The 22,256-nt window shown below is 33.6% G+C and overlaps 3 protein-coding genes across 5 annotated transcripts; 2 read left to right on the forward strand and 1 right to left on the reverse strand.

Annotated features, from left to right (window-relative positions):
* Positions 1-1,330, reverse strand: LOC122587263 (protein SENSITIVE TO PROTON RHIZOTOXICITY 1-like). The gene has a single exon (XM_043759378.1). It carries the CDS (start codon positions 1,194-1,196, stop codon positions 165-167), a length of 1,032 nt encoding a protein of 343 aa, XP_043615313.1. The 5' UTR covers positions 1,197-1,330; the 3' UTR covers positions 1-164.
* Positions 1,331-2,632: 1,302 nt separating this feature from the next.
* On the forward strand, positions 2,633-10,523 carry LOC122589541 (protein BONZAI 3-like). The gene is made up of 16 exons (XM_043761839.1): positions 2,633-2,836; positions 3,465-3,512; positions 3,690-3,838; positions 3,937-3,985; positions 4,135-4,191; positions 4,912-5,085; positions 5,185-5,319; positions 5,480-5,541; positions 6,177-6,276; positions 6,500-6,614; positions 6,696-6,772; positions 7,172-7,300; positions 7,629-7,793; positions 7,883-7,996; positions 9,852-9,948; positions 10,290-10,523. The coding sequence occupies exons 1-16, from the start codon at positions 2,633-2,635 to the stop codon at positions 10,388-10,390; spliced, it is 1,776 nt and encodes a 591-aa protein (XP_043617774.1). The 3' UTR covers positions 10,391-10,523.
* A 2,303-nt stretch (positions 10,524-12,826) lies between these two features.
* LOC122589586 (protein BONZAI 3-like) lies at positions 12,827-20,876 on the forward strand. 3 transcript variants are annotated; one of them, XM_043761891.1, is made up of 16 exons: positions 12,827-13,266; positions 15,319-15,366; positions 15,774-15,922; positions 16,014-16,062; positions 16,193-16,249; positions 16,709-16,885; positions 16,964-17,098; positions 17,272-17,333; positions 17,649-17,748; positions 17,918-18,032; positions 18,122-18,198; positions 18,749-18,886; positions 19,247-19,411; positions 19,498-19,611; positions 20,189-20,285; positions 20,700-20,876. In XM_043761891.1, exons 1-16 carry the CDS (start codon positions 13,066-13,068, stop codon positions 20,837-20,839), a joined length of 1,824 nt encoding a protein of 607 aa, XP_043617826.1. In that variant the 5' UTR covers positions 12,827-13,065; the 3' UTR covers positions 20,840-20,876. The 3 variants fall into 3 exon arrangements, with proteins under 3 accessions (XP_043617826.1, XP_043617827.1, XP_043617828.1); XM_043761892.1 differs by lacking the exon at positions 12,827-13,266 and adding an exon at positions 14,508-14,768; XM_043761893.1 differs by lacking the exon at positions 12,827-13,266 and adding an exon at positions 15,143-15,239.
* Positions 20,877-22,256: the final 1,380 nt, after the last annotated feature.

The raw sequence follows: 22,256 nt of genomic DNA on the forward strand, positions 1-22,256 counted from the left end.
TTGCAACTCATAAAACAACCTAACTTTATTCCAAATTTATACGACGAGAAATGTTGTAGCAGCAACTACATTCGAATTTATACAACAACAAACAAATAGTCATAATAACAGTAATGACATATATATATTGCAATCTAGCACATATACCTGAACTTGTCAAAGGCCTACAAATTCCAGTCGAAACCACCATCAGAACCGGTACCAAGAAATTCCTGCAGAGAAAAACCATCATCAATCGAACCTAATCCATCAAATATCATATCATCCATTTCATCATTAACATCGCCCCATTCCATTAAAGGCGCCTGTGCCACTACTGACTCCCCTTTCACCTTCTCATCCTCTCGTATAACCGCGGCTACATCAGCACCGGGCACAGCTGGCATATGACCTTCAAACAAAGCCATATGACCAAACAACTTATCCTTCCTAGAAAAACTCGTCCCACACGAACATTTCCATTTCGTTTCACCACAATGCTTCAAATGGCTTTTCAAATCAGCCAAAACCGAAAAATTCTTCTTGTTACATATATTGCATACATACATTTTAGGACAATGACTTCTCTTAAAATGATTCTTAACACATATAACCGATTTCAACGGTCTAAATTTCTTATGCAACTTATTCCTAACACACCCATTAAAAGGACACGAAAACCTAGTCCTTCCTCCTCCTACACTACCAAAAGTTTCAACCGATTTTTCGGGTTTTGCTAACGCCTCAACTGTCTTATACTTATTTCCGTGGGCTCTCATATGCATTCTTAAATTCGCATCACGTTTAAAACCCTTACCACAAAAATCACAAAAATGTAAATGTTCAGCCAGCAATTCAACAGCATCCAGCTCAACAATATCTTCTTCATGACCATCATCTTGTTCTTCGGTTTTCGAAAACGTTGAAAGACCAACATGGCCATCCTTAAAACTCTCGAAACCAGAATCCGACAAAGTTTTGGGTAAAGTCAACGGTGGGGTTGACTGAGAAAATGAAACAAGGGCTGTGCCATTTAAGATAAGTTGAGTGATTGCATGAGTGATTTCATTAGAGATGAATTGCATATGAGATTGTGGGATGATTGTGTTGGTTTTTAGTGAATCGGATAAGAGGGTGTGGAGATTTTCCATTTTTGATTGGATTTTTGAGAGGTTGTCAAGTGGATCGTCAAGTCCTTCGTCGGCGTCGGAATTCATGGTTTCCGATTGGTAAATCACGGCGGCGTTCGGTGGAACAGAGTCCTTGGGAAAATAAATGTAGATTTATAGCTTGATTATATATGTTTCTTTATGTTAGAGGTGGTCACAGAGTTTACTTTCTCTATGAATGATGTACGAGTAATAACAATAATAATTAATTTATTTAAATTAAATAAATAATATAGGGAAGGTTCCTTCTTTTTTCGTTTTTTATTCGTCCAAAAAGCAAATTTGATTAGGGATGAGGAAAATACTAACATCAAGATGTCTATTTACTTTATTTTATTCTTTTTTTTAAGCCAACGACCGATAAATGGCGGAAACTCTCCACACAGATACATACACGTCGGTTCTATTTCAGGCAATGCCTTAAACGATTTGTTTTTCATGTGTTAAATGAGTATAACATTATTAATCCTCACCACATTTGCATATGACAGTATTTGAAGCTGAGACCCAGAAAACCACACTATGCACTAACACGCCAATAGCATGATGTCAATTTTTTAAATGGGGCTTCAGTTGATTGTTTCAAACATTTGTAGATTGATAAGGATGGAATTTCTTAATTTTAACAAGAACTCGATGCATAAAAAATACGAAAAGGACTGGAGATAGCAGCTACGGCTCCTTCACGTGCCACTGTCCTCGGCAAGCCTCTACCATGTGACATGACAGGTAGGAATTCCGGTTTTGATCATGTGGTAAATTAAAGTTCCGCTTTTGGTTTTACTATTCGATTTTACAACTTTTCAATTTGGTAGACTATCTAGTTTACTCTGTATGAAAAACAAAATGGGAAAACCTCAATCACAAACAAGGATCGAAAAGATGGTATGTTTGAGATCTCCACGTTTAAATTCCAACTTCTTTAACACGATCAAACCCGACAAATAAAGGTCATAATAGGATATTTATTAACAAATGAAAAATATTGTTCACGTTATTTCATTTACTAAATGAATAAACACAAATAAACTTCCTATTGAACAATTTTAAACGAATTAACTATTCGCAAACGTTCTTCTTTTGCATCCCTATACATAGAAGTATATAGAAGATATATTGTATAAGACCACAACCTTTAAGATCCATTATATTACTAATCTATTAAGAATGAATCATATATATAGATCGAATTATAAATTTCTAAATCAATTTACTTGATCCGATAAAACAGTATTACATACTTAAATCTATGGTTTATTCACACCTTTTGTTCCTAATTATACGATTTCAGAAACTTCCGAAACATTTCCATGTATATTTACTATAGTATATCTAATCTAAATATAGACATGAATACACACTTTTTAGAAGTATAATTTATGCATGCATGCATATATATATATATATATATATATATATGTGGACTCAAAACAAACAAAAGGAATATATCTGGCTTAATCGGTGAGCATTTTTGATCAAATTGAATGGGAGGATGTTTTTCAGATGTAAGCGGAGGAAAAGCTGCGGTGGGAGGAGGTGGTGGTGGTGGCCATAACCGGCAGCATCAAAGAAGCGGTCGTAGTGGCAACATTGTTGTTGATACATCTTCTGGCACGATTGATCAAGATGAAGCTGTTGATTACTTTTTTCACACCAAAGGCCTTGAACCAATCTACACTCAAATTGAGGTATGCATTTATATGCAAATAATATTGGATGTATATAAAGGACTGGTATATCATGATTTTTTACGCAAATAATTTTGCCTTAATTAAGCTTACAACGATGAATTTGTTTTTAAAACAATTGATCGAACCAGTGTTATATACTAATATATTATATTATGCCAATGTGGGATCAGCCCTTTTGGTAGAAGCTCGTGTCTGGAGAAGTCTGAGGCCTAATCCATGTTATGGTGAATTTTTAGGTTATTTGGGATTGTTTACGAATAAGAGTAAATTTGACAGTTTTTCGTTCGAAAGAATATATATACCTTCATTGTTGTGTGTATGTGATCATTAGGAATTACTCGTGGTTTGAAAAGAGGACTTTTAGCTTCACATAACCATTAGTTGTTATATTTGGAATAAGATGAAAGTATATACATTTTTCTGAAAACTCTCAGCTAAGACAGTATAATTCGGGACGTATTACAAAGTTTATGAAAACTCTCACCATATTTTATGTGCTGGGGCAATATATAGAAAAAAAAGAAGCTAATCTACAAATTAATGATATGGTTGAAATTTCTTTTCTATACCTCTTGCTAGTAAAATGTTATTATGTGACTTATACTAATTTGATACTGCATTGCAGTTATCTTTATCAGCTTCAAGATTGCGTGATCGTGACATCATGTCAAAGGTAATCTCGATCCCTAGTACTTAATTTCATAATCCAAAAACAAATGTTTGGACTCGGTATCCTATCTCTTACTATAGCATAAGTTTTATGTTAAAATTTAAGTGTATTGGGTACACTCATATATTTATAGTTTTTTATAAATCTAAAATATGTGAACGTATATTTCCTAAATTGTAGAGTGATCCGATGGCAGTTGTATATGCCAAGAAGAGAGATGGGACTCTGGAGGAACTTGGCCGCACAGAGGTTATCTTGAATAGCTTAAATCCTACGTGGATTCAGAAAATCAATGTCGCATTTCACTTTGAGATTGTTCAGCCTTTAGTGTAAGTGTCCAATGAATTTGTTCACTTGCCGTAATTAGTCTGCTAGACGCCAAAGACACGTTAGTAAATTATATGCATATCTCGTGTGCTTTCCCCAGATTTCAGGTGTATGATGTGGATACAAAATTTCATAATGTACCAACAAAGGTGCATATAACTTTTCTTTTAATTTTAACTCTCGTGTAGATTTGGGTTTGTTTGATTGCTTAATTTATGTTCTACTTAAACTTGTTCAATCTGTTTCAAGTCATAAATAACTAATAAAATATAAATTTTGCTGAGTTTATGTTGTGCAGATGTTGGACCTGAAAGACCATGATTATTGTGGTGAAGCAAACTGTGTTTTGTCAGAGGTAAGAATTCTAGAATTCTCGGTTATTATTGCAAATAGTTTTCTAGTCATGAAATTCGAACATGTACTGATTTCAGACATGTCTGCTAATGATCCTATTTGTTTAGAATTACAAACAATCTCTTATTCATGTTCTTACAAGACTTTGAATCATCGTATTGTTTGTATAAGTATCACATTACCGATGCAAAATAGAATTATATCACTTTGAATGAAGCTTTTTAAGTTTTTGTAACTAGTAGATTTTACAAGATGTATTGGAAGATAAAATTTGGCCCAAATGGGAAAAAAAAAAAGAAAAAAAAAAGGGGGGCCAATTTAGGTTATTTTGTTCATCTTATATGTTTGTTCGACTTAGAAAACATACCTGAAAGTGTCAGAAATGAGCAAAAACTAAAAAAGCTATTAAGAATTTGCAGTTGAGACTCGGTTTGGTTTACTTGCTAATACCTTTTGGTTTATTATTGATAATTTTTGCACATAATTGAAGTACGTAGTATATATGATGTAAAAGAATGTTCTTTTATTTACTTAAGTTTTTTGGACTAATCTGACCGTTTTGACCCATTGCTAAATCCACCCATTTTGTTACATCTATATGATCATCTTAACTTATCCCAATAAATCACCTAAAATTAAGTTGTATTACTCGTAAGCTGAGTTTTATCAATGTTGATAGATTCGCCTGATCAAATTTACTTTTTGTTCCTTTAAATGGCAGATCATGACTCGCCAAAGCCGAAGCATGACCCTAAAACTTTGTAGTGAAAATGGGAATGATATTGAGTGTGGTTTGATAAGTGTTCATGCAGAGGAAACCGTTTCTTCCAAAATGGCTATTGAAATGAGACTGCGATGCTCAAACTTGGATAATAAAGAGCGGTTCTCTAAAAGTGTAATACTCGATGAACAACTACTAATAGAAATATATATAATCATTTTCAGTTTGATAGTTGGCGGATCATTCTTACTACTTTATATTTGACTTCTTCAGGATCCTTTCTTAAGAATCTCTAGGATTGTTGAGACTGGAGGTCCTATTCCAATTTGCAAAACCGAAGCAATGAACAATAACCTGAACCCGGTTTGGAAGCCGTTAAGTATAAATATGCAGCAGTACGTAAGCAAGGTGAACATAGCTTATCCATATATGATGGTTTTCTAGTTAATAGTTGTCTCTTGATGTTAGTCGGAGTGGTTCTGAATGTCATCCCATTCTTCTAATTCATGATTTCACACATCTTTGATCTTATATATAAATTTACATCTATTTTAATCTATTTTTACAGGAAAACCCCTTACTTGTAGAGTGTTTTGACTTCAATAACAGTGGCACGCACACATTAATCGGGTGATTATATTATTATTTGTGGTTGTGAACTTTATTTACTCGAAGTAAAAGTTTCCTACACCAAATTAAACTATAATTCTCACAAAGAATGGAACTTATTCAACAAAGTTATATCAGATGGTAATAAAACAAAATAAACAGGAACACTTTTGTTAGTGAAACCCGTTGAGGCTTAAATCTACTGCAGACGTTGTATATGTATGAGAAATTATAATTGACCATAGCAGTCCCTAAGCTTTCATTCTTAGGGTAATGGGGGGAACCCTAACCCCGGTACCACAATTGGATACCCATCGACCCACCCCGTATAAGCCATATGATGCTGGTAAAATAGCTCCATCCTAATCCCCACATGATCTGGGCACCTCGAAGGATCGAACCCGCGTATTTAAACTTCATATATGGGTCTAGGCTTCATTGGTAACGGGTACCTTAAAGAATTATATTTTGTCCCCAGCGGGGATCGAACCTGAGACCTTAAGGTCACCAAGTGCTTGCCTTACCACTAGGCTAATTCCTTGTTGGTTTCATTCTTCGCTGCTAGACCACTGGAACTTACATGGTCAGCGGACATTTTTTCTGTTACAAACAAAAATAATATAGGGAATTAAACTATATTCAACAACTGTTGACAGGAAACTGCAGACGTCAATTCAAGACTTGAGAAAACTTTATGATGCAAAAGCAGCTGCAAATTTCGTCTATCCTTCTTCTCGTCCCCGTGGACCTGAGAAGGTAGATTGTGCTCATTTGTTGTAGTAAAATCTCCAAAAGCTACTTAACATTTCTATATTATTCTTCTAAAAGAATTACTCATATATGAGAAAGAGAATATATGTATTTGACAAGAAAGTTTTCTAACTGGCTCTAATTGAAATTTATTTTGAGACAGATAAATCTCTATAATAAAGTAATTGTATATAGATAATGTGTGAACATACTCAATTACATATTATAGGTTCTCAAGGGTAAACTTTTTGTGGACGGGTATGAAGAGAAGGAACTCTATAGCTTCCTTGATTATATTTCTAGCGGGTTTGAGCTGAACTTTATGGTTGCTGTTGATTTTACATGTAAGTGTGCATACATTTATTATAAAATCTATTATCTCCCTGATGCTTAATATCTTTAATATGCTCAACTTTCATTCCTAGTGTCAAATGGAGATCCTCGGAGGGCAGATTCATTGCATTACATAGATCCATCTGGCCGATTAAATGCATACCAGCAGGTTACATAGCTAATCTCTTACTTTGTAATCATCCATAGAAAATATTCTCTATACTTGTGCATATAGAACTAATGACTAATGAATTGGTCCATTGGGGTCAAACATAAGTGTATTTCTAATGCTTATGAAAATTTAAATCATTCTAATTGTAAAAGTTAGATAATTGAAAATAAATTCTTGTTATCACATTTAACACTAATGAATTACTCGTAAAACAAATTTGGACAGCAATGTTGCAAGTTCTGTATATAAGCTAATCATTTGAACCTTTATCCAACCCGCCCATTTTGTCACATATAGTCTCTTACAACATTGATCTCGTCTAATGGTAGTTCCACTAAAGGGCTTTTTATATGGCTAATTTTCATAAAGTTAATGATTTTATGTTTTCTCCTACAGGCTATTGTGGGGGTCGGGGAAGTTATACAAGTTTATGATTACGATAAACTCTTTCCTGCTTGGGGTTTTGGTGCAAAAATGTACAATGGCTTTCTATCGCATTGTTTCAACCTGAATGGAAGCTTTGAGGTATAACCTCTGTCATAATGAAAGAAATCTGCAAGTCTTACTTATAGACTAGAGGTGGTGAATGTTACCACATACCTATGAACAGGTCCAATGCGTAGAATGTAAAAAGAGTACCTAAAATCGGAATGCTCATAATACAAATCAAAAACCCCTTTTAACTTAAATTGAAACACTTCCAACATACCAGATTGTTTTGCATAAAAACAATGTTTATTGTCATGATAAATGATATACTATGTGTTCGTAAGTATACTTAATTCTCCAATTGCTAAACTACACTCACTTGTACCCTGAACTAATGCATTTTCTTACCCTCCTCGTTTCGTAGGTTGACGGAGTACAAGGCATAATGAATGCTTATCAAACTGCTTTGCATACCGTCTCTCTAAGTGGACCTACATTATTTGGTCAAGTAGTAAATCGAGCTGCAGAAATAGCTTCTCAATCTCTCGCAGCCAATTCCAACAAGTACTTTGTGTTGCTAATTATAACGGTAAACATGTTACATGTATCAACACAAAAGCAGAGAAGCATTACTCTTATATACTCTTTGAGAATTTACAGATTTGATCATATTTGTAGGATGGAGTTCTCACAGACCTTCAAGAGACTACAGACGCATTGGTCAGGGCCTCTGATCTACCCTTGTCAATTCTAATAGTTGGCGTGGGAAACGCTGATTTTCAACAAATGGAGGTAAAAATCATTTTTTCTGGACAGAAAGTCATACCGTTTAAACTTATGTTCATGTTGTTAGATCAATATGCACCTAAAGATCGAAAAATGGACTAGTTATGTAACAAATCAAAAAGGGTGTTGTCATAACGTGTAGCTTTTTGGTACTAATAAACCATTCGAGTCAGGTCGTGCTGGCTCTAAACACATTTTTTCCTCATATTTTGTGACATAAATAACTGGAATACTTTAGGCATTAACAATAAATGTTGGAAGTCTTTTCCTATTGCTTTCTAAATGTCAAAAAGTCTCGTAGATGTAATTGTCATTCATTAATCATTGATGGGAATTATAACTGTAAAATAGGTACCACTGGATAAGGAGCCCAATTTGTACTATATCCTAAAACAGTACTCCGACCTTCCCAATTTAAATATATCGAGATGTTTATTATATATAAAAAAAAAGCGACGAGGTATTTAGTATTTCCTTTAAGTTTACATAGGAGTGGTTAGAAAAAAAATTGAATGTAGTGTTGGAACCACGTTAGTGTGACCGTCACTGATCATCTATCATTTCTGATATGATAATTGACGATAACTGAAATCCCTATGTCTAATAAATATATAATGGGCATATTTACTCTTAGAAACGTAGTATAGGGTTTCCCATTAGGTGATTGTAACTAAGTGGACTAATGATGCACACATTAAACACCAAAGGGTTAACCCTAAGTTAAGGTTAATACACACACACCTTATACCCTAATTTTCGTATGCCTCCTCCCTCTAAATTCGTTCATCATGTTCTAGACGAATTTCCCATCCCATTATTACTCAATCACCTTGTTATGGGAACCCGAAATCAATAGCAATTATGCTTTAATGTTCTTACAGGTTCCACAGGACGATTGGGGATGTTTTATCACTCGAATTGAATCATGTTTATTCCAACATGTGGTATCAGAGCCTCGTTACGAACAATAAGTCGCGATTCGGTTCGAATTTGATGAATTTCGCGAACTAAAAATCTGCAGATTATGAACTTCGTGCTGACATCACACGAGCTTCGTGCTGACGTCATCATGGTTTCTGCAGCTCCTCGCGTTTACGTCATCACGAATTCACGCTTAGGTCATCGCGAACTTATGCTTATGTCACCACGAACTTCAGCTTAATTTCATACACGAATTAGCTACAAACCTCGTGCTTACGTCATCACGAGTTTATGACATCTTCGTGCTGACATCATCACGACTTTATGATATCTTTGTGCTTATGTCCTCACGACTTATTGATATTTTCGTTCCAATGTCAACACGACTTATGATGACTTCGTGCTTATGTTATCACGAACTATTACCTAACTTTGTGCTTGCTTGATCACAAGTTATTACTTAAGTTTGTGTATACTAAAGACGATCTTAGCTGATGAATGTGTTCGTGCTTACTATTTTACCCTATAATTTTATGGCTGAATTTGTCTCTAATTTTTCAAAAATAATTTTTTCTGAGACATTTTTACCATAGCACTTTAAGGGTAATACACCTTATACCCTAATTTTCGTGTGCCTCCTCTCTCTAAATTCGTTCATCATGTTCTAGACGAATTTCCCATCCCATTATTACTCAATCACCTTGTTATGGGAACTCGAAATCAATAGCAATTATGCTTTAATGTTCTTACAGGTTCCACAGGACGATTGAGGATGTTTTATCACTCGAATCGAATCATGTTTATTCCAACATGTAGTATAGACAATAAGTTTTGAACAAGTTGTTAGAAGTTAAAATTTGAACAACTTCTACATGAAACATTATTTACTTAGAGCAATTTCCATGTATGTGATCTGCATCCTTAACGTACTATTGAACAGATTTTGGATGGTGATAATGGACAAAGACTAGTGAGTTCAACTGGAAGAATAGCGACTCGAGATTTCGTCCAATTTGTTCCCATGCGTAATGTACAACGTAAGTAACATGTAAACTACTACTTCTTACACAATTTATATGTAGAGGGTTAGAGATGCCTACCATTATTATTTACGACGTGCATTTGGGTTATGTGTAATCTGGAATGGCCGGGTTCAAACAAACATAAAGAAAACATAGCTAGAAATGAAACGGGCTGAAAGTCGCCTAATTTAATGTATACAACTTCCTAAATTCGTTTGATTAAATATCTTGGATAACTACTCGTGTTGTAAATCTAGTTAACTATTATCCAACTTAACTTTTTGGTTTTATTATTTCTATACATGACTACCATTTGGTCCATCTAAATTAACATGTCATATAACTTTTTTGTGTAGATGAAGAGATATCGATGGTGAGGGCTCTATTAAAAGAGTTACCAGGGCAATTCTTGACTTGGATGAGAAGTAGAGATATTAAGCCACTCAATGTCCACTAAATCCCTTAAGTATCTGTTTCTTTTTAACATATGACCGATTGACCGTTTTAGATGTACAAATTCAGTAAAGCTTGAGCATCATTGTGAGTGTTTAAGTACATTCATGCTTGCATGAAATACTAATTGTGTTAGTGTATTGGTATTTATATTATTATTATAATTTTTTAACTTAAAAAGTGGTATTTTTAATATATGTATTTATATTAGTTTAGGTAAAATAAAACAAGTATTAAAGTAAAACAAATAAAACAATAGTTTTCTATTCACAGAATATCAATGTGCATCATGAAAACCATCGTGCATCAATTGCTTCGTGAATCTTCGTGCATCAATTTAACCATAATCTAAGGGTCAAGACCTTATCTTATTTATTTTACTTTAATACTTGTTTTACAATACTCAATCCTATATATATATATATATATATCTTATAAAAATGTTACTAAACTTGTTACAACCAACGAAAATAGTCAACATACAATTACAATTCAATAAAAAATAATAACAAATAGATATTTTATGGCAAAATATAACTTTTAAAGTTCACAAACAACAAAAATAACATTAAAATATCATAAAAATTATTCAAAGAATTATCAAAACTTTTTTTATATAAAATATAATAGCTTGTCTTTGATGATGTTGACTAAATATTTTTTTGATGCACAGGAGGACATTTTTGTATTATATCAATCATTCATTTGATCTGTTTGCGTGACTACATCTATCAATTTTGTAGTCAACTACATAATAGATTTTTCTCAATAAAGGAACCAGTTTAACCGGACGAAACCGGCGGTAACAAATAGTGAAAAACCGGATTAGTTGTATCAGAAAACCAATCTGTGCGTGGTTTTACCGATAGAACCGATTGGTACGTACCGATTTTTTAAATATTAGATAAATAATTATAATGAGAAATGAGAGATTGATTTATGTAAGTGTCAAATAAACCGGATTAGTGGCCCATTGGTAAGGTCTTTGACCTTGGAGGGATCCACCTGGGTTCGAGTCCCACTTTCTACATTTGTGGGGTGGATTAATAGGGAATTTTCGAGAGTTCTGAGTTTCATCCCCAGACATGTATGTAATTTTAAATTACTAATTTAAGAGTAGGAGTAGGAGTAGATTAGAATGTCGTTTTAAAAATATGTTATTATCAAAAACGTGTACATGTATATTTGTATGTATGTATGTATGTAACTATCTATGTTACTATGTAACTATGTATGTATGTGTTGTTGTATATATAAGGTAATAGTTATTTACTGAAATGTGTCAACAAATTGAATGATATGATTTTAAAGTGGATTATGACTATTGATTTATGATAATGATGTTGATGGTTTTATTGTTTCAGAAACAATGGTTTTTTATAAATTAGTCATTGACCCGTTTGGTCATTTTATTGTAGTTTGATGAAAAGAAAAAGACTTACGCTAATTTTAATGTGTAATATATATATATATATATATAATATGAGAAAAGTGAGTATGAGACTGTTATACATCTAATTTGGGTGAAAAATCCCTCACATACTAATATTTTAAATAAATGTTTGGCCCCCATGATTTTTATGGTTTAAAAAAGGTACGTGAAGGGTTTTTCACCCAACTTAGGTGTCAGCTTCATATTCTCTTCCCCCATAATATATATAATAATGAATTCAAAGTATAATAAATTGATTTATATAATTAATTTATAACTATAATGATCAATATTTTTTAATTACTAATAATTTAAATTGTTTTATAAATCATATTTTAAATAGTTATTGTTATTATTAGCAATTAATCTACATAATAAAGGCTTATAGCACGATACCTGCACAATGCATCGGCGTTCATGGCAGCGACAGTGTGGTGGTGGGGGCGACTGTTTCTGGTAGAGGCGGCGTCGAGTGATGTAGATAATTGATGTAAATGATAATTGGAGATATTTCAAAAGATTAAAGATTGGTAGTGTAATATATTCATTAATGGTATTTTAGACATTTTTTCCCATGTAATTTTCAACATAGGGCTATTTCTTTTTATTAGAATACCTTCGCATTATAGCTCAGTGGTTGAGTATTAGTTTTACATGCTGGAGGTATCGAGTTCAAGACATTGAGAAAGACATTTTAAGGAATTTCAAATAATTCAGTAAATTAGATTTGAGTCCTGCAGATGAGGCAAAATTTTATCCCAATTAAATGTTGTGTCTTCAGGTGGTTTAGTTGAAGGTATCCTTTATTAGGTTAGAGGTGAAAGGACTCTTTAGCGCCAACTTTGTCCGGATTAACGTGTTATCCTAACCTTAAAAAAAAAAAGAATTAGTATAGATAATTTAAATAAATAAAAAATAAATTGACATAATATTTTAAAAAAGTCTGTTCAGTTTTCTCAAGATATAATCAAAAACGAGTGAAAAATTGACATGAAAGTTTACGAAAAGAGTCTGAATAATTTCCTAGAATGCGAAAGGGAGGTGCCACATTGTTTCCAAAGGGGTAGTCTATAAAAAGAACAAATAATATAAAGTTTAATAATAATAATACATACTCGTAATCGTTAGGATTTAGGTGAATTGGTTGGCTTGCCGTCTCTGTCAAAAATCAAAGTCAAAATATAAAAGAAAAAATTGTGTGTGTGTGTGTGTGTTAGGTTAAATCAAAAGAAAAGAATTCATCCAGAATGGGAGGTTGTTTTTCTGACGTAAGCGGAGGAAAAGCTGCGGTGGGCGGGGGCGGTGGTGCCGGTGGCGGACATGACCTCCGATTACAACAACAAAGAGGTGGTGGTAGCAACAACGTTGGGGTCGGCGGTCAAGTTGATGAAGCTGTTGATCACTTCTTTCTCTCTAAAGGCCTTCAACCTCTTTATACCAAAATTGAGGTCCTCTCTTTTATCTATATGTGTGTATATACATATAAAATTTGTATGTATGTATGTGTGTGTATATAAATATATAATACAGTTGTCATTATTCTTGTTATTTTATTGACACCCTTGCCGACAGAGGTCATGGGTTCGATCCTCTTCCCATGCAAAGGTTGGAGGGCCTTTTCTACCATTTAGGTAGAAACTAGAAGCAGCCTCTCTACTTAGGTAGAGGTAAGGTCTGCTTACATCTTAACCTCCCAAATGCACCGTCAAGGTATTGGGGCTCAAAACCCGCGGAAGACGGCACTGAACTTACTTACTTTTTTTAGTTGTCATTATTCCTGTTATTTTATTTAGTGTTTTTTATTGACTCAAACAAGTGTCTATTGTTATTGACAATGTACTCAATATTAACCTAATTGATAAATACTGACTCTTTCGTGTTTGGCCTGGTTTTCCCTATAAATAAACTAAAAATTAAATGCAATGGAGAGGGATCCTTGGAAAGAGTCGAGTGACTCGAGTCTTTGACTCAGATGCAATATTCATGTGACCGTTTTATAGAATTTTTATCTGATATATTTATCCTTTCCGGACACCTTACCACTAGGCCTCCCACCTTGAGCGGCGTTAATTAATTAATCTTAAAATGTGGCTTTGGATTTTGCAATCCAAATAATATGTTTGTAATGTGAATTGTAAGCGCAAAACTTCTTGTGCATGTTTTATCTAGAGATATATACTATGAAGTTTATTGTATAGACAGAAGATACTCAAGTCTACATCTTAAACTCTAGTATGTATTGTTTATCCAATAGTAAGAATTACTGAAAGGGACATTGGGGTTTTGAAAGTTCTTGCGATATTGACTGTTGTGCAGAAAGTCTTGCTTCTTTGACTTGAAAAGAGACTGCATGTTGACTCACATAGTAATAGATAAAAGAATGTCCAAATTTATATTGTCTTACATTTAGGCAGGGAATCAGAATATGACCACATAAATGTAGTGGTTATCTGATAATACATTTATTCCAAGGGCCATAGGATTTACATCTGCTCACTTATGAGGCATTGTCAAGCTTTTTCTTTATTATCTTTTTATATTCCTTGGTGGAGCTTAAATTATTTTCATCGTTTATGCTGCGCTGGACAGCATCTTGATATCGTTGTTCATATAGTAGATAAATTATGTCTTTAACCAAATTTTTAATTTTAGTTTCGATTGTTTAGTCAACGTGACAACGAGGCCAATTGCTAATGGCTTTTCGTGGTTCTGAGTATTTCGTGGTCCCGTTTTTGGATGTATTATAGACTACCGTAGATTTATTTTTGTCTCTTACTATGTGGTTTGACTAAGGTTGTTTTATTTCCATATTCAAAACCTACAGTATTTGAAAACTTTTCTGATCTCATCCATTTTAAACTAATATACCAACATTTGCAGTTTCTATGAACAAGTTCGTAAGCTTTTTCATTGTAAGTTGATTTTTATGCGGAGTATCAGCTTGAGCTTGGTAAGTGGTAGGGCAGATAAGGCTCAAGAGCAACATTCCACATAATTTGTGCTTGTAATCTATCTACTAACACGCACATACACATGGAAAAGGCTGCATGGTGAAACATACAAACAAAGTTAAAAAAAGAAAAGAAGAGTTTAAACGGAAGAAAACAATGTTAGCTTGAAGAGAAAAACATAAGCTGCACATGCCCAATATTATTACAGCGAAAAGTAAAGATATGGACCTCCTGCAGCATAATAATTGACTGATTTATAATTTTTGACAAATTTTACATAAATCTTCTGTGTTTAGCCAGTGTTACAAAACTATTCATAGTTCACAATTTGCATTAACAAAAAGTCAATGTAGCTTCAAAAATGTCCAAAACATATATTAGGAATCGTGTCTTTCTTGATCTGAAAGTTGTTGACATTGATACTGGAAATAACAAGTGTGTACCTGCTTTCTGTAAAGGCTTTTTGCAAGGTGTTAGTAATTGTTCTTTTTTATGTCTTGGAAGCAGTTACCCTCCATCTGTGACTGATTCCCTTTGTTAATTTTGCAGCTATCTTTATCAGCTTTAAAGTTACGTGATCTCGATATCCTATCTAAGGTAATCTAAGGCTCTAAACAGTTTTTATATCTATGGTCCCGTAAATTTTAGTTATTTTCCTTCCATTGTATTTTATTTTGATTTCCTGTCAAAATAGCTGATGGTTGGGTCATGCTACACTAATTCTAGTTTACCAGATATCTGTGTAAGTAATGTCAACATAAATTGGATTATTGATAGTAACCAGCTAATAAGATCTTTGGAAGGATGTACAACATGAATAGAGTATTAACTCATGATTAGGTTTGGAATTGGTCTTCTATCTTTTTCTTATATGTTTCTTGCTTCATGTTAAAATAAGTCTGGATAGTGTACCTTACATATATGCATATTTTCCTATTGCTCTGAATTGCTACGAAATTAAGAATGTGTTTATGTTATATTGTTATTTCTTTCTGGAATTGTAGAGTGACCCAATGGCAGTTGTATATGCCAAGAGGAAAGATGGAACTCTAGAGGAACTTGGTCGAACAGAGGTGATCATGAACAGCTTGAATCCCATGTGGATTCAGAAAATCAATGTTGCATTTCACTTCGAGGTTGTTCAGCCACTAATGTAAGCATTTTGTTAGCCTGTTCAGATCTCCATAAGCTCTGGTAAATGCCATTGAAGATTTAAGAAGTTCTCATATCTTGTTTTTCTCCAGCTTTCAGGTTTATGACGTGGATACCAAGTATCATAATGTGCCAACAAAGGTGCACATAACTTTTATTACACATCTCGTGTAGTTTTGTGTCTGGGTTGTTAACCTTGTATGCTGTTTAAATTTGTTTAATCTATTATTAGATTGTCATACTCATCTTTAACTGTTTATATGATGTGCAGACACTGAACCTAAAAGACCAAGATTTTGTTGGTGAAGCTAACTGTATTTTGTCAGAGGTAAGTTTAGCTCTAAACTTGTCTGCTGTTTCAGCATTTTTTTTCTATCTATATCTGAAAACAAATGACTGATTAACAAGGCAATTGTTTCTCCAGTCTTACATCAATTTGAATTTTTGATTTGTTTATATGAGACTATGATTATAATAAGTCTCAAATATTTGAATGATTAAACAAAGATGATAGAATATTATTTAATTGCTGTGTTTAATATATTAGTTGTTTTATATAATGTTAAGTTTTTAACTATATTATAGATGAAAATGAAAATAGTGGGTCAATCGAACTCGGCTCCGATTTTCATTTGATCCATTTAATCAGAACCTGCACACAACTCCCCTATTTTCCATCTCTGTATACCTACTCTTAAGAAATTTTCTGCGAAGTTTTATTATTTTATAACCCGAGCTAAATTTTATCAATGCCTGATCAAGTCGGTACCTATTCTTCTCTTTGCAGATCATGACTCTCAAGAGCCGAAGTATGACCCTAAAACTTCATGGTAGAAATGGGCATGGCGTTGGAAGTTTAGGTTCAATAACTGTTCATGCAGAGGAAACCATAGCGTCCAAAATGGCCGTTACCATGAAACTTCGATGTTCAAACTTGGATAACAAGGACATGTTCTCTAAAAGTGTAATTACTCATTGACAAGCTACTGTAGTATAACTATGGGCAGTTAGATTACTTTTAATATGTTTTTTACCTCTTCAGGATCCCTTTTTACGAATCTCTAGGATTGTTGAGGCTGGAAGTCCTATTCCTATATGCAAGACAGAAGTAGTTAACAACAATTTGAATCCACTATGGAAGCCTTTATGTATAAGCATGCAGCAATATGTGAGCAAGGTAAAGATGGCTAATCCTTGGTCACTAACGTTATTCTAGATTTAAGATGAAAATAGTGCTTCAGTTATTATTATTTATATCAGTTTTCTCTTTTTATAGACATGTGATCTTCAGCGTCATAGCGTTCTACTAATACATGCCTCTTTATATATGCTATTCTATTGATTATACAGGATAACCCTCTGCTGATAGAGTGTTTTGACTTCAACAGCAATGGCAACCACACACTAATTGGGTAATTAATTTGTTATTTATGTTGTAGATGCCTAAATGACATCACACTTTTATGCAAAATTGTGTCCTTTTGTTCTCTGTGTTTCACTACAATAATTTAAAATGGGTAAAATAGTCAAAATAGATCTGAGCAATGAATACAATTGACCTTTCAGGGTGTGTCAAATAGTGCTATTCGCGTGGAGGATTACCGGGGTTTACCATTTTTTAGATTTTTATTCAGTTTCTTCTTTTGCCCACGCTAATTAATGGATAATAGGCTTGTTGATTTTTCAACTATGGGCAAATAATTGGCAAAGCTTTTTTTTGTTGGCAGTAAACTGCAGACATCAATTCAAGACATGGAAAAACTTTACACATCGAAAACAGGGATGAGTTTTGTCTTCCCATCTTCTCGTCATCAAGCCCATGAGAAGGTAGACAGTGTTCAATATTGTGCTATAATTTTGAAGTATGTCATTCATATTTTAATTAATTTATGAGTCAGAGGATATGAGTGCATATAAGTTTGACTAAGAAAGGTAATGGCTCAACTGAATTTTACTAAGTATGTGCATTTTGATCATGTCTTCTATTTTAATGTAGATTCTCAAGGGTAAACTTTTTGTTGATCAATATGACGAGAAGGAACTCCATAGTTTTCTTGATTATATTTCTAGCGGGTTTGAGCTGAACTTCATGGTTGCTGTTGATTTTACTGGTAAGTGGGCTAAGTTTGATTATGCTAAAATGTATTTATCTACCTGGTGACCTGTTTAGTTGATTCTCGCGACTTTCAATTCTTCGCAGCATCGAATGGAGATCCTCGAAATCCAGATTCCTTGCATTACATTGATCATTCTGGCCGCTTAAATGCATACCAGCAAGTGGGCTTTCTGTCTATTTCACTTCCGTTAAATGTTTCTGTTTATAGATATTTTATTAGAACTTTTAATAGGAGCTGGCAAACATTGATCTATTTACTTGTGCTTTTTCTATTCGGGTTATTTTTTATTTTGTATATGTCAAATGAGTAAAAAAGTTTCAAAGAATTGGTGGAGTGGTCCAACCCAGCCCATTTTGATGCATGAAGCTTCCGAAGTTGTTTATTTAAACTTAGGTTATTATTGAAATAGTATATTTTTGTGATCATTGTTGACACAGTAATATTTCTATAGAACTTGTAGTAATTTTGGACAGAAATATAAGGTCAATCAAACCCAACCAGAAAAACTGGGTGTTTTGCCCCCTACCTATGAACCTGACCTGCCCATTTTGCACCTTAGGCATCTTAGTTGGAGATAATGTTCAGTTATAGTTACGTTCAGGGGTGGCATAGCACTTTGAATCCTGTGCATATTCACACTGTTACATCATAAAGTGGAACTAGAGAAAATTTACAACTGGTGGTAACATATCTGCTTTTTCTCTTTACAGGCAATAATGGAGGTTGGGGAAGTCATACAAGTTTATGATTATGATAAACGCTTTCCTGCTTGGGGTTTTGGTGGAAAGTTCTTAAATAACACTGTATCTCATTGCTTCAACTTGAATGGAAATGCTGGAAACTCTGAGGTAGAACCATCTTTTAATGGGTGAAGGGATAGATGGAGTTGAATTTTCAGTATCAGGCCGAACTGGTAGAATATAAAAAAGTAGCTAAAAGTGAAACGGGAGACAAATTGAACAGTTTGTGTCAAAAGTTCTCTAAATTTGTGTTCAGAGGCTTTACAGCTCCCTATATGGCTAAGCTGTGATGTTTAAAAGACATTATATTATTTGTTAAACTTTGAATTTTGCTTTATACATTAATGATGTACAAAGTTCAAAGAAAAATGGAGAAATAGATGTTGGAGGGCGTGATGTAGAATTTGGTAAAAAGAACTTTGGATAATCATTGCTGAAGTACGTTTCTTACCATCGTCATTTTGACAGGTTGAAAGAGTACAAGGCATAATGGCTGCTTATGGAGCTGCATTGCATAGTGTCTCTCTTCACGGACCCACTTTATTTGGTCCAGTAATAAATCAAGCTGCAGAAATAGCTGCTCAATCTCTCTCAAGCAATTCCAGCAAGTACTTTGTGTTGCTAATTATAACGGTAAATAAGTAACAAACTAAAAAAATAATTGTAGAAACATTATTTCATTCATGTATTTAGAACTTATAGATCTTATCTTATGTTAGGATGGAGTTCTAACCGATCTTCAGGAGACTAAAGACGCATTGGTCAGGGCCTCTGATCTACCCCTGTCAATTCTAATCGTTGGAGTGGGAAATGCCGATTTTAAACAAATGGAGGTAGATAACCTTTCCCTGTCCCAGGAGACTAGAACCTCAGATTAAAGTCATATAATATTTGGTTTTGCTCTTAGATGTACTTGGCGGTGGCAAAATGGGCATATATAATGAAACTAGTAATGGGTATATATTGGTATGGTCTTGCTGGGTTGACCTGAAACAGTTTTTGTAAAAAGAAACAAAAAAAATTAAAAAAATAATGATGGGATGAAAATTAATGCATCAAATGTGGTTAACAAAAATATGTTGTTCAATACAGATGATCTACCCATTTGGCCCTTCATGGGTTATTAACCAACTCTAGGTGTGTACCTACATTCATATAATATGAAATAGGTATATGGTACCCATTGGATATGGAGATTTATTATACTATACACCTAAGCACTCTTGTGGATGCTTATCTTTTAGTAAGAGGGCCACTCTTTTCATTTCCGGAAATAGTTTCTCGTGTAACCAAATTGCTTTTTGATGTAATACTCTGTTCACGATCGTTTATGTAGCATTATATTTATTGATTCCTGAAAGGGATTCACTTTGTGTGAGGTTTATATCGCTAATGTGCTATCTCTAATAGATTTTGGATGCTGACAATGGACAACGACTGGAGAGCTCAACTGGAAGAATAGCTACTAGAGATATTGTTCAGTTTGTTCCCATGCGTAATGTACATCGTAAGTAACAAATAAAACTAATTCTTACACATTTTTTTGTATTTTGGAATTAGATGTTAAATTTTATTACTTACCCTACTTATAAGTGGGTCATTTTCGGGTTATGTTTGACCTCTAAGGGGTCAATATGGGAAATACAGAAAATGCTCTAAGGAAATGGTTTAATCGTGCTGAAAGTCACCACAACTTTTCATTTAGCTATTGTATAAATCCAGTTAGGTAATTAATCAAACAAACAAACAAACACACACACACAGATATATATACTAGACGGATCCAAACAACATGACCATTTTAACCTGAACATATTCTTACCCATAATTTAACGGCGTCCATTATCTGCTTATATAAAGGCTTGACATGGTGCACTAAGCCTTCCATCTAATCTAACTCTGTTCCATAATTTTTGTGTAGCTGGAGAGGTATCAATGGTGCAGGCTCTATTGGAAGAATTACCAGGACAATTCTTGACTTACATGAGAAGTAGAGATATCAAGCCATTAAATGTCAATGTGCAAAAGTTTCATGTTCCCCCAGATCCATTAATGACTTGAATCTTCATATCATCAAGCTAAATTGTACATTATCTAATAGTTGATTCTCCATGCGGCTACTCAATTGCACATTAGAACGCTATAGGTATTAACCAGAATTTATTATGTGGTAGGCTGACCTTTTTTTTTTTTTTTTTTTTTTTTTTCAAATTCCAACCAATATTGCAAAATGAAAAATGTTGAGAACTTGAGATGGTGTTTGGAAAAAAAAAAGTTACACATGACTGAAAGTTTGTGATGATTTTAGTTCTTGAATTGAATATGCTTCTCGAAGACATGAGTTGACAATGTAGAAAAACTGCACCCTTTTATGTTGAAGTTGGAAGTCCACTGTGCCAAAAAACGGTAAGTAAAAAGGGGATCCAATGAACTTGTTCTGACCCTGACCCGTGATAGTAAGCTCGATCATGACGTTGATTGCGTTTTAGGCAATAATCTCCAATTAGATTTGCGTTTTAGGCAAAATCTCCTATGAGATTTGCGATTTAACCAAAATCTCCAATCAGATTTGTGATTTAGCCAAAATCTCCAATCACATTTGCAATTTAGGCCCTATTTTGCGATTCTCTAATTTGGTTTACGATTTTCCAATCCGATTTGTAATTTTGTAAGTATTTTGTGAAAACTCAAAAAGTAAGGTATCTATTTAAAATGATTTTGGGTATTTAGGCTTATTTTCTAGTTATCCTAAACCCAATTTGGAGGGAAAAACGAAAATGTGTGAGTTTTGAGTGGTAGAAATTCTTACAAAAAAGTATTAATAACATATATTTAACCTTTTTTTTTATATATAAAAAAAACCCATTAACTCGTCGGGTAAACTTGTTTGGCTCCAGGGGTCTTCCCTTCATTACTCCATTTCTTACCACTAGAGTAGAGAGGTTGGTAGTTGCTTGCATTTATTTCTTTTATTATTACGTATTTTTATATATTTATATAAATAAAAATGAAAAAAATTCCCTTCCCTCCTTATTCAGTCTCTATTGAATTCTCCCTCCCACTCTGCTGCTGTGTGTGTAAGCTCCCTCCCTCGCACTACTTTTCATCTCGTCTCATTACTTCCTCTTAGATCACCTGACTCTCTCTGTCCGTACATGTACTTTTTCACAATTTCGTCTTAATTACACACACACACACACACTATATATATATATATATATATATATATATATATATATGTAATATGTATATCAAAGTGTGGATTCATTTGAGAAGTTTTCTAAAATGAGAAAAATAGGAAGTTTTTTAGAATACATCTATGGAATTTCCGTACGGTTCAAATTCTTTTTTTATGATTTTAATACGAAATGATTGCAGCTTTAAAAAAAAAAAACTTCATATTCATTTAATTTTAAGAAACTTCTCATCGGAATATATCAAATACTCATTACAAAATAATGCTTGTCGTAATTGATGA

Source organism: Erigeron canadensis, chromosome 2, assembly GCF_010389155.1.
Source record: "Erigeron canadensis isolate Cc75 chromosome 2, C_canadensis_v1, whole genome shotgun sequence".
NCBI lineage: Eukaryota > Viridiplantae > Streptophyta > Magnoliopsida > Asterales > Asteraceae > Erigeron > Erigeron canadensis.

Excerpts from the sequence above, each read along its gene's own strand:
- LOC122587263 (XM_043759378.1), bottom strand. The coding sequence starts at position 1,196 with ATGAATTCCGACGCCGACGAAGGACTTGACGATCCACTTGACAACCTC.
- LOC122589541 (XM_043761839.1), top strand. The coding sequence starts at position 2,633 with ATGGGAGGATGTTTTTCAGATGTAAGCGGAGGAAAAGCTGCGGTGGGA. Across the intron at positions 3,513-3,689 it reads ATCGTGACATCATGTCAAAG|AGTGATCCGATGGCAGTTGT; the intron begins GTAATCTCGATC and ends CCTAAATTGTAG. Across the intron at positions 6,773-7,171 it reads GATTAAATGCATACCAGCAG|GCTATTGTGGGGGTCGGGGA; the intron begins GTTACATAGCTA and ends TTTCTCCTACAG.
- LOC122589586 (XM_043761891.1), top strand. The coding sequence starts at position 13,066 with ATGGGAGGTTGTTTTTCTGACGTAAGCGGAGGAAAAGCTGCGGTGGGC. Across the intron at positions 15,923-16,013 it reads GAGGTTGTTCAGCCACTAAT|CTTTCAGGTTTATGACGTGG; the intron begins GTAAGCATTTTG and ends GTTTTTCTCCAG. Across the intron at positions 17,099-17,271 it reads TGCAGCAATATGTGAGCAAG|GATAACCCTCTGCTGATAGA; the intron begins GTAAAGATGGCT and ends TTGATTATACAG.